This window comes from Dendrobates tinctorius, unplaced genomic scaffold, assembly GCF_039654945.1.
Source record: "Dendrobates tinctorius isolate UK_male_01 unplaced genomic scaffold, ASM3965494v1 ptg000196l, whole genome shotgun sequence".
Taxonomy (NCBI): Eukaryota; Metazoa; Chordata; class Amphibia; order Anura; family Dendrobatidae; genus Dendrobates; species Dendrobates tinctorius.
In genome coordinates this window covers 28,629,675-28,642,593 of record NW_027361863.1, presented here as the reverse complement: position 1 = coordinate 28,642,593, position 12,919 = coordinate 28,629,675, and the positions used below count along the sequence as shown (strand labels likewise).

At 41.7% G+C, this 12,919-nt stretch overlaps 1 protein-coding gene across 5 annotated transcripts in view; it reads right to left on the bottom strand.

The window, feature by feature from the left end:
- Positions 1-8,445: 8,445 nt before the first annotated feature.
- ADD3 (adducin 3) overlaps positions 8,446-12,919 on the bottom strand; it is an 80,747-nt gene continuing 76,273 nt past the window's right edge. For all 5 annotated transcript variants that reach the window (XM_073553092.1, XM_073553094.1, XM_073553091.1 and 2 more), the window contains one exon: positions 8,446-12,021. In XM_073553092.1, coding sequence (XP_073409193.1) covers positions 11,744-12,021 — 278 coding nt within the window. In that variant the 3' untranslated portion in view covers positions 8,446-11,743. The remainder of the gene's footprint in view (positions 12,022-12,919) is intronic.

The following is a 12,919-nucleotide window of genomic DNA, read 5'->3' as shown; positions in this document are numbered from 1 at the left end:
TTATAATCTTGTACATAGGGGGCAGTATTATAGTAGTTATATTCTTGTACATAGGAGCAGTATTATAGTAGTTTTCTTGCACATAGGGGCAGTATTATAGTAGTTATATTCTTGTACATAGGGGCAGTATTATAGTAGTTATATTCTTGTACATAGGGGCAGTATTATAGTAGTTCTATTCTTGTACATAGGGGCATATTATAGTAGTAATATTCTTGTACATAGGGGGCAGTATTATAGTAGTTATATTCTTGTACATAGGAGCGGTATTATAGTAGCTATATTCTTGTACATAGGAGCGGTATTATAGTAGTTATATTCTTGTACATAGGGGGCAGCATTATAGTAGTTATATTCTTGTACATAGGGGCAGTATTATAGTAGTTATATTCTTGTACATAGGGGGCAGCATTATAGTACTTATATTCTTGTACATATGGGCAGTATTATAGTAGTTATATTCTTGTACATAGGGGCAGTATTATAGTAGTTTTCTTGCACATAGGGGGCAGTATTATAGTAGTTATATTCTTGTACATAGGAGCGGTATTATAGTAGCTATATTCATGTACATAGGAGCGGTATTATAGTAGTTATATTCTTGTACATAGGGGGGCAGCATTATAGTAGTTATATTCTTGTACATAGGGGCAGTATTATAGTAGTTATATTCTTGTACATAGAAGCAGTATTATAGTAGTTCTATTCTTGTACATAAGGGCAGTATTAGTTGTACTTAGTTGTACATATATTGCAGAGCACAAGTCTGCATAGACTTCAGTCTGCATTGTGATTGCTATAAGTGTGTGCTAGAAGTGTGAAGATTAATTTAAGAATTAAAACCAGAATTGAACCAGAAGGGAACTGAAGGTAACTGGACACAGTCACTGTAAACAATGTTTCTGTTTGTTTTCACTTTCACCCCAATAATCCTTCACTTTCTGCTAATTCCCCTAATCCCTACTCCTAGTAAGGAACTGTTCATCTCTTCTTCAATCCTCCCCATCCACCTCACCTCCGCCTCAAAACTGTTCCTTAACATACAATCCTCTGTCTCCAAACACAGACAGCCCCCTCATGCCCTCTCCTGCTCCCACCTGCTAACACTTTCTCTGCTCCTTCTCACTGCTGGCGATATCTCTCCAAATCCTGGTCCTCCTCACCACATTCCCACAGTCATTTCTACCTCCCATCCACACTCTATCACAACCTTCCGTAACCTCTCCAACCTTATACCCATTCACCCAGCCCCCGCTTCCCCAGTCCCACTAACAGGAGCTCTGTGGAACGCTCGCTCTGTCTGCAACAAGCTTTCCTACATCCATGATCTTTTTGTCACTACCAAACTCTCCTTCCTCGCCATCACCGAAACCTGGCTCACCCCTTCTGACACAGCCTCTCCTGCTGCACTTTCGTATGGCGGCTTCCACCTTTCTCACACCCCCCGCCCTAGCAGCAAACATGGTGGAGGAGTTGGTTTTCTCCTGTCAGATACCTGCTCCTTCACCCCAATCCCACTGCCACCCTCTGTTACCCTCCCTTCCTTTGAGGTGCACTCTGTGCGCATCTACTCCCCCTCCAACCTCCAACTGGCTGTCATCTACCGCCCCCCAGGGCCAGCCACCACCTTCTTTGACCACTTCACCACCTGGTTACTTCATTTCCTTTCCGCGGACATCCCTACTATCATCATGGGCGACTTCAACATCCCCATCGACACTTCCCTCTCAGCTGCCACTAAACTTCTATCTCTCACTTCCTCCTTCGGCCTCACTCAATGGTCTTCTACAGCCACCCACAAAGATGGCCACACACTGGACCTCATCTTCACCCGCCTCTGCTCCCTATCTAACCTCTCTAACTCACCTCTTCCTCTCTCTGACCACAACCTGCTCACATTCCCTTCCCTCTTCACTCCATGTCTACAATCCCCACCCCACAAACTTTCACACCCTCGCAGGAATCTTAAACACCTTGACCTACACTCATTCTCTGAATCCCTCCTCCCTCTTACAGATATAAGTTCCTTACACAATGCGGATGACGCTGCCGCTCTATATAACACCACAATAGCTGTAGCTTTGGAATCCGCTGCCCCACTTACACATACCAAAACTCGCAAAATCAACAGACAGCCCTGGCACACCAGCCTGACCAAAGAGCTGAGGCGAGCTTCCAGGGCTGCTGAGCGCAGATGGAAAAGATCCCACTCCAACAAGCACTTCATCGCATTCAAACAGTCCCTCACTACTTTCAAGACCACACTCGCCACAGCTAAACAAACCTACTTCTCATCTCTCATATCCTCCCTGTCTCACAACCCTAAACAGTTATTCAACACCTTCAATTCTCTCCTCTGCCCCCCAGCACCTCCTCCCTCCCCACTCATCTCAGCTGAAGACTTTGCCTCATTTTTCAAGCAGAAAATTGATAACATCAGGGACAGTTTTGGTCAACAACCCCCAGAGCCCTTCCTCCCGACATCCCAGCCCTCCACCTTCAAAACCAACTTCTCCACCATTACAGAAGATCGACTCTCCACTCTACTCTCAAGATCACATCTCACCACCTGTGCACTCGACCCGATCCCATCCCACTTCATCCCAAACCTCACCACAGTCTTCATCCCAACCCTAACCCATCTCTTCAACCTGTCACTAACAACTGGTGTTTTCCCCTCAAGCTTTAAACATGCCTCCATCACACCTATCCTCAAAAAGCCCTCTCTTGACCCATCCTCTGTATCTAGCTATCGCCCTATATCACTTCTCCCATACGCCTCCAAGCTACTGGAACAACACGTCTACCTTGAACTGTCCTCCCATCTCTCTTCTTGCTCCCTCTTCGACCGCTTACAATCTGGCTTCCGGTCACACCACTCCACTGAAACTGCCCTTACTAAGGTCACCAATGACCTCTTAACTGCCAAGAGCAAGCGACACTACTCTGTCCTCCTCCTGGACCTGTCGGCTGCCTTTGACACAGTGGACCATTCCCTATTATTACAGACCCTCTCATCCCTCGGCATCACAGACTTGGCCCTCTCCTGGATCTCATCATACCTAACAGACCGGACATTCAGCGTCTCCCACTCACACACCACCTCCTCACCTCGCCCCCTATCTGTCGGAGTCCCACAAGGTTCAGTCCTTGGGCCCCTGCTGTTCTCTATTTACACCTTTGGCCTGGGACAGCTCATAGAATCTCATGGCTTTCAGTATCATCTCTATGCTGATGACACACAGATCTACATCTCTGGACCAGATATCACCTCCCTACTAACCAGAATCCCTCAATGTCTGTCCACTATTTCATCCTTCTTCTCCACTAGATATCTGAAACTCAACATGGACAAAACAGAATTCATCATCTTTCCCCCATCTCACGTGACCCCCCCTACGAACCTATCAATTACAGTAAATGACTGCCCACTCTCCCCAGTCCCACAAGCTCGCTGCCTCGGAGTAATCCTTGACGCTGATCTCTCCTTCAAACCACATATCCAAACCCTTTCCACTTCCTGCCGACTTCAACTCAAAAATATTTCACGCATCCGTTCATTCCTCACCCAAGAATCTGCAAAAACCCTAGTCCATGCCCTCATCATCTCTCGCCTTGACTACTGCAACCTCATGCTCTGTGGCCTCCCCTCAAACACTCTCGCACCCCTCCAATCTATTCTAAACTCTGCTGCCCGACTAATCCACCTGTCCCCCCGCTATTCCCCAGCTTCTCCCCTCTGTCAATCCCTTCACTGGCTCCCAATTGCCCAGAGACTCCATTACAAAACCCTAAACATGACATACAAAGCCATCCACAACCTGTCTCCTCCATACATCTGTGACCTCGTCTCCCGGTACTTTCCTGCACGCAACCTCCGATCCTCACAAGATCTCCTTCTTTACTCCCCTCTTATCTCCTCTTCCCACAATCGCATACAAGATTTCTCTCGCGCATCACCCCTACTCTGGAACTCTCTACCACAACATATCAGACTCTCACCTACCATCGAAACCTTCAAAAAGAGCCTGAAGACCCACCTCTTCTGACAAGCCTATAACCTGCAGTAACCACCGATCGACCAAACCGCTGCACGACCAGCTCTACCCTCGCCTACTGTATTATCACCCATCCCTTGAAGATTGTGAGCCCTCGCGGGCAGGGTCCTCTCTCCTCCTGTACCAGTTATGACTTGTATTGTTTAAGATTATTGTACTTGTTTTTATGTATACCCCTCCTCACATGTAAAGCGCCATGGAATAAAGGGCGCTATAACAATAAATAATAATAATAATATTATAGTAGTTATATTCTTGTAAATAGGGGCAGTATTATAGTAGTTATATTCTTGTACATCGGGGGGCAGTATTATAGTAGTTTTATTCTTGTACATAGGGGCAGTATTATAGTAGTAATATTCTTGTACATAGGGGGCAGTATTATAGTAGTTCTATTCTTGTACATAGGGGGCAGTATTATAGTAGTTATATTCTTGTACATAGGAGCGGTATTATAGTAGTTATATTCTTGTACATAGGGGCAGTATTATAGTAGTTTTCTTGCGCATAGGGGGCAGTATTATAGTAGTTATATTCTTGTACATAGGAGCGGTATTATAGTAGCTATATTCTTGTACATAGGAGCAGTATTATAGTAGTTATATTCTTGTACATAGGAGCGGTATTATAGTAGCTATATTCTTGTACATAGGGGGCAGTATTATAGTAGTTATATTCTTGTACATAGGGGGCAGCATTATAGTAGTTATATTCTTGTACATAGGGGCAGTATTATAGTAGTTATATTCTTGTACATAGGGGCAGTATTATAGTAGTTTTCTTTCACATAGGGGGAAGTATTATAGTAGTTATATTCTTGTACATAGGAGCGGTATTATAGTAGCTATATTCTTGTACATAGGAGCAGTATTATAGTAGTTATATTCTTGTACATAGGGGGGCAGCATTATAGTAGTTATATTCTTGTACATAGGGGCAGTATTATAGTAGTTATATTCTTGTACATAGGAGCGGTATTATAGTAGCTATATTCTTGTACATAGGGGCAGCATTATAGTAGTTATATTCTTGTACATAGGAGCGGTATTATAGTAGCTATATTCTTGTACATAGGAACAGTATTATAGTAGTTATATTCTTGTACATAGGGGCAGCATTATAGTAGTTATATTCTTGTACATAGGAGCGGTATTATAGTAGCTATATTCTTGTACATAGGAACAGTATTATAGTATATTCTTGTACATAGGGGGGCAGCATTATAGTAGTTATATTCTTGTACATAGGGGCAGTATTATAGTAGTTATATTCTAGTACATAGGAGCAGTATTATAGTAATTATATTCTTGTACATAGGGGCAGTATTATAGTAGTTATATTCTTGTACATAGGGCGCAGTATTAGTTATATTCTTGTACATAGGAGCAGTATTATAGTAGTTCTATTCTTGTACATAGGGACAGTATTATAGTAGTTCTATTCTTGTACATAGGGGCAGTATTATAGTAGTTATATTCTTGTACATAGGGCGCAGTATTAGTTATATTCTTGTACATAGGAGCAGTATTATAGTAGTTCTATTCTTGTACATAGGGACAGTATTATAGTAGTTATATTCTTGTACATAGGGGCAGTATTATAGTAGTTATATTCTTGTACATAGGGGCAGTATTATAGTAGTTATATTCTTGTACATAGGGGGTAGTATTATAGTAGTTATATTCTTGTACATAGGAGCAGTATTATAGTAGTTATATTCTTGTACATAGGAGCAGTATTATAGTAGTTATATTCTTGTACATAGGGGCAGTATTATAGTAGTTATATTCTTGTACATAGGAGCAGTATTATAGTAGTTATATTCTTGTACATAGGGGGTAGTATTATAGTAGTTATATTCTTGTACATAGGAGCAGTATTATAGTAGTTATATTCTTGTACATAGGAGCAGTATTATAGTAGTTATAATCTTGTACATAGGGGCAGTATTATAATAGATACATGTTATATAAGACTTTAGGATATAACTTGATCACTTTCTTGTGTTACGTACTATGACTATAGTTCCCATGTTATTTATTTTCTATTTGTGGACAGTTATGTGGCGGATATTACAGATAATTATCAGTTATATCATGCTCTGTCATTAGGTTGTTTGGCTGTAGTGATCTAATAATCCCTATCTGACCTCGCCTTGAACTTTGCAGATCGTCTCATTGTGATTGGGTAATAAAATTTGCAGTTTACATCTATGACGGGAAAAGTTAGTTTACCTTCTACTGTGATGGATGTTCGGTGTTTGCGCCTATAGAGCATTGTATGAGATACAGAGACACAGTCTGTACACAATAGGGAAAGTTTTGGCACCGCTTTGCCACGATTTTTTGTATTGCCGATGATTGTAGTAACTTTTCCATCCGTGTTATAAGCAGAAGTCAGTGTTCTTTATTTCTACTGAAATGATCTTGGTTTTAATACTCTTGTGCGTCTTACGCTGATGAGAGTCAGTGAGGGGGAAACCATTTTCTTCTGCATGGATACAAATAATAAGGCAGAAACACCCGGGATTCTTTGGGGGTGCGTTCTCCGTCCACTCCGTGTGATTACTCTGTGAGCCGCAGCCATATGGAGAAACATACAAAATCATCACTAAATTGAAAGACCTGTTCAAAAAAATAACGCTGGATGCAACCGGAATTAAATAAGTGCAAAAACGGCCACATTTGTTCTGCTGACATTTACTTCAAGTGCAGAAGCCCATATTTTTTGATTGAAAAAAAAATAAAAAAAAAATTTAAAACAGTTTTTCATATCTGCACCAACTACACACAAAAAAAGCTAAAAATGTAAAAAAAAAAAAAAAAAAAAATCCCACAAAATATACACATTAATTTGAGTAGATTGTGACCGAGCCTTTTGGTTCGCACCTGCAGTTCTTCTTGCACATGGAATGGGAACACGACCTTTTTAATGTAAACTGCAGAAGTTTTTTTCCTGAGTGATCTGTTCACACAAGGAAAAGTTATATTGCAACATCGCCACCTAGTGGTAAGATATGAATACAGTTTAAAATGCTAGCTTGTACTGCTATATAGGGGTGTGAGGTCATATTTGATTTTCTTAAAGGGACAGCATATGAATGGTGGATTTTAATCGGTCTTGAGATTTGCTGCCAGTCTCCACGATGAGCGCGGATGTGGCAGGAAGCGTTTATTGCCTGGTCTATAGAAAAATCGCTCATTACCGATCACAACTTTATATAAACAAGTCCTGGTCAGATACAGATATATTATACGATATATTATACGATATATTTAACCATCAGTTTTTCTTCTTTGCTTTGTTTGTTTTGTTCGTCGGTGATAATAGAGGAGCACGGGGTGAAAGTGAGAAGTTTTGTAACTTCCCAATAAACTTTGGTTGTACTTTTCTATTCCACAAGTTGGCAGCCACTGGCGCCGCTCGTACGGGATTCATATTTTATAACGTTTTTGTAGCCTCCGGCTCCTCCAGAGGTTTACCGTCACTTTACCAGAAATTGGCGCATTACCTTGAGTTCCAGGACTCGATGCATTAGGACCGGTGGTTCCTGCCGCAGTCGTAATTAGGGACTGAAGAAACATTTCTGGCGCATAAGAAATGCCGCCAATTTCCATGAATTTGACGGGCGGGTGTAGCCACATCCCATACCGCCTCTGCTCCGCCCTCTTTTTGGCATAAAAGTCATAAAAACTTTGCGGAATTGTGCAATAATGTCGCGACTATTCAGGCGCAACAACGATGTATCGGCTCAAATTATCCGCCAAAGTTTGCTCCAAATTTATTAAATGGGTTATTCTCACGTTTGGGGGTTCCCTCCTACTCATCCCCCCATAGTCGGGAGGATCGGGGGTCTGACCCCTGGGGACCTCACAGATTCCTAGAATTTGGTCTCCGTAGAGCAGCATGTGAATGGAGCGGAGGCCGATGGTGAACACCACCGCCATATTCAGACGGGACCTCTGGAGATTGGCGTCTGCTCTTCAGCACCGATCCAAGGAGTCATGAAGGGAGCAGTGGATTCACTGACAGCAAGCAGAGATCTTCAAAATGTTGGAGAATTATTAGAAATGTGTAGAACTTCTCATTCCTACACAAGATGGAGTTTTCCTTGAAGAGATTTTTATCTGAAGACATTATGGGGGGTGGAGGAGTCGGCGCCTGTGCAGAACTTTTTGCAATATGTCTTTACTCAAGGGGGATGGGTCTACTGGACGTGGGGTGTGGCTAGGTTAGAAAATGGGGTTGGTCTAATGGGAAGGGGTGTGGCTTGGTGGGAAAGGGGCAGGGCTTAACATACAAGGGGTGGGGCAAGAGTCCAATAGACCAATAATGGGAAAAAAAAATAATTACCATTTAATTAAGAAAACGAAAACTCTGAAAAGTCTAAGATTAACTCCTCTTTATTAAAAAGGTGAAATTACAAAAAATTTATCTACTTAAAATACTGTTTTATTTGTGATCGGACATGAATTAGCAATACAACTATCAGCAATTTCCAGGGTGACGCATAGATATTTCCACAGGACAGATTCTCAAAATGGCTCATTGTTTATGCTGAAGCAAGTACGGTATATAGAGGCGACGGCGTGGAGGAGGAGGGGACGGGGGGTAAAGGTGCGTGTTGCAGGAGACCGCTTCTTAGAAAACGTTTCCGCACATTGCATACATATAGATATACTTTATATAGACATTTCTGTATACATTTTTATCATTTAGAAAACTTCGTTATGTGTAGCATCGTTCACAGACTCTCGTTCCTACTGTTGTAAAAACAACAAAAAAAAAAGCGCAAAAAAATAAAAAAAAACCCAGATAAAAGCAACGTAAAAAGGCAACTGACGGAAAAAGTCACAACCAATTGCAACTATGAAAAAAGTTGAAATTTTACAAGAAATATTGGTTTGTCCAGTACACGTCCAGATCACTTCGAGAAACTACAATGAAGGAACAAAAAAAAAAAAAAAAAAAAAAAGTTGTTTTGCACAATATTTTTCAATATCGTTTTAAAATAAATTTTTCCTACGTCTCAGTGCGGACCGGACGTCTTGGCTGATCTATACAAAAAAAAACAAAAAAACACATTTTTAATTTTAAAAATTATATAAAAAAAAAAAAAAAAAAAAAAAATCGATAAGTAAAATGCAGATTAAAATTCTCCCATAACAGAAGCACCGTGGTAACGAAGGTGAGGTTTTAAAATAAGGCAGATGAGATTTGTATCGACTGAGTAAAAAGAAAAAAAAAAAAGTGAAATAAAAAACCTCAGAATTCAATGAGCTGTAAGTGTTTTATCATCAGTAGTGAGGGATTATTTTTTCAAAAATATATATTTTTTTTTCATTCTATCATTCCGGTTTTCCGTTGGGGGTCCGCTACTTCTAAAGGGGGACATTCATGGGAATTTGATGCAATATTTTGGGTTCTTTGTATTCGATGTGCAGTTTGCAGAACCTGGGGAAGTAACAGACTGTTAAAAGGGAAATGTAACAAACATAAAAAAAAATAAGTCACAGGGGGCAAAACTTGGAAACAGTTCAGTTCTTAAAAAAATTTTTTAAACACAAGTATAAGATTGGCAAAAATATTTTTTTCTTCTTTTGTGTCTATCAGGCCGGTTACACATGGCCGTCATTCACGGCGTGACCATGAGCCGCAATGACCGCACGTTTCCTGATCCAAACCGATCAGTGTCGTTTACGCCCACGTGTTTGAATCAGGAGGCTGGCGGCCGGTCCGGACAACGAGGTTCGTACTCGGACTGTTGGGAGTGAGGCCGGCCGGCACATGGAGCGGGGCCTGTCGGTGATTGGGATGTGCTTTGCCGAGTGGGTCGGGTCAATTCTTCAGAATTCTCTGCTCTTTGGGGGTTTTTCTTTTTTTTATTCCACAAAGCTGCAATTTCAAAACTTAAGCCCGGTGCTAGGCTCACAACAATAGACCCTCCAGGGATGGGTCGGGGGGGGGGTCTGGTCCTATCTATTACGGCTCTTAATTATCATCCCTCTTAAGTGTAACTTAACAACAAAAAAAAAAACTAAACAAAAAACCTTTCCACTCTGCTCGCGCAGAAGCCGATCTTTTCTGCCTCTTTGGTTGAGTGAGGGAAACTTTTTGCACGTCAAAAAGTTTTTAAAAAGTTTATTCCCACCCCAGAAAAACAAAAAGGCGCCTTTGTGCCCTACGGTCTTCCTCTACTTTCTACAATATCATACATATCTACACTGTACATACAGAACCATCTCCGTGTCGACCACTTACCGGACTCCTTATACCCCCCCACCACAAGCCTATTCAGAAAATATTTTTATTTTTAATTACATTTTTTATCTTTATAGAGTACCATTTTCTTTTAAATTTTTTTAAAATTTGAAGTAAAACAATTTATGGCAAAAAAAAAAAAAAAAAAATTATATATATATTTTTTTTTTTCCCCATTTCTAAAACCAATTAAAATTCGTTATTTTCCCCGAGAATTGTGACGTCGCGTGCAAAGAATTATAAAAATATATATAATTTTTTTCTTTTTTAAAGTGTGTGGTTTAAGCTGTAGATCTAATAAAATAGAATTTATGGGGGGGGGACAGAGATCATATTTATATTTTTTTTTTTTATATAAGGCCTGAGTGGTTATTTCCAAATTTATTTTTTGTACCATCACAAAAAAAAAAGTGAAGGGTTATATATATATATATATATATATATATATATATATATATATATACACATATATATATATATATAATCCACAGCACTCCTGAATTTTCTCCCATCACATATCGGTGCTATTTCCCCCTTTTTCTGCTTGTGTGATAGTTCTTTTTTAGAAGAAGCCCCTTTGGCAGCGTATCGGAAACGATGCTTATTTGGCAATTTTAAAGTTAAAAGATAAGTTTTTTTGGGGAAACCAAACATTGTTGATTTCTCTTCTACACTGAACCTTTGTTGCCTGAAATTTGCTATCTGCTATGTTTTATGCTGGTAGCATCCAAAATGATGTAGACACGGGGCGATGGTCCGCGGGGCGGGGCGGGGCGGGAGGTTCCAGCTGACGGCGTGTGGTTGGACCCTGCAGAATTATACGGTGCGGCACAGTCACTCCTTGGAGATGAACGAGGTAAATTTGTGGGGGGGGGGGGGGAATCTGTGGAGTTATCGCTCGCCTCCCCCCAGGGTCAGGCCTGTGATAAGATAATACAATCATTTGCGGGGGGGGGGGGGGGGGGGGGGGGGGGGATTTTAGATTCCAGTTGTAACTTTTCCAGCTGTGTATAAAAAAAAAATAAAAATTCTTCACCCCCCCCCCCCAAGAAAGAATAAAAGTAAATCCCCCTTCTCCGGGTGCATATCTCCAGCGTGCGCTTATATGATGGGGAATATGTAAAAAAAAAACCAAAAAAACTAAAATCTTGTGAAAATAAAATTGTCTCTTAAAATAACTGCACATAAATCCGGCCCGGATTCTGCAATAGTCCAGGAGGACGAGGTGGGGGGCTGAGGGGGTCTTAAAAGCTCATGGCGGCTGCTGGAGGCGAGGGTTTGTGCAGCAAACACTGGAGTAAAAAGCAGAATGGCGCATCCTGGAGACCCCAGAACGGAGGAGCGCCCCCTCCAGCAAGACAATGGGTTTCAATTAGTAAACCCCCCCATAAAAGGCTTCCCCCCCAGATCTCAGAGACCGGGGGTTACGCCTCAAGCTTTTCCTTCTTTTTGTTCTTCTTCAGGAAGGACGGGGTGCGGAATTTCTTCTTTTTCTTGTTAGGAGACTTAGACGGGGAACCTTCGGGGGTCAGCTCGCCTTCGATGAATTTCTCGGTGCTCCGGAGCGTAATCTCGATGTTGTCCCCCATGTTCAGCTGACTGACCAGCAAGGTCAGGTCCTCCTCCACCTTATGTTTGCCGCCATCTTTGCCATTCACCACAATGGGGGATTCTTTCTGGAATACAGAGTCGTCGAGAGGCTCTGAGGGGGAAGGAAAAAGCAATGTCAGAGGAAAACCTGACAAACAAAGCTCTGCACATCCTGAATGCTATCACTCATAGCTGCGATGCCCTGTGAGTTCCCCTACAAGACCCACACTGTACCGGGAATGCACCGGAAAGACGCCGAAATCCTGGGAATGTACCACAAGAGGCGCCGTAGTAATCCCAGGAACGGACCACAAGAGGCGCCGGAATGAACGGTGGCTCAGTGGTTAGCACTGCAGCCTTGCAGCGCTGGGGTCCTGGGTTGAAATCCCACCAAGGACAACATCTGCAAGGAGTTTGTATGTTCTCCCCTTGTTTGCGTGGGTTTCCTCCGGGTTCCTCCCACATTCCAAAGACATACTGATAGGGAGTTTAGATTGTGAGCCCCATCGGGGACAGTGATGATGATGTGTGCAAACTGTAAAGCGCTGTGGAATGTGTTAGTGCTATATAAAAAGAAAGATTATTATTATTATTATTATTATTAATCCTGGGAACGGACCACAAGAGGCGCTGTAATAATCCCGGGAACGGACCACTAGAGGCGCTGTAATAATCCCGGGAACGGACCACTACAGGCGCCGCAAAGAGCCATCCATATATCAGGAACACCCCACAAGACCTGCCGTATACAGGGGGGAGAATAAGTATTTGATCCGCTGCCGATTTTGCAAGTTTTCCCACCTGCAGAGAATGGAGAGGTCTGTAATTTTTATCGTAGGTACACTTCACCTGTGAGAGACAGAATCTAAAAATAAAAATCAGAATATCACATTGTAGGATTTTTAAATAATTAAATTGCATTTTATTGCATGAAATAAGTTATTTGATACAACAGCAAAACAGATCTTAATATTTGGTGCAGAAACCTTTGTTTGTAGTTACAGAGGTCA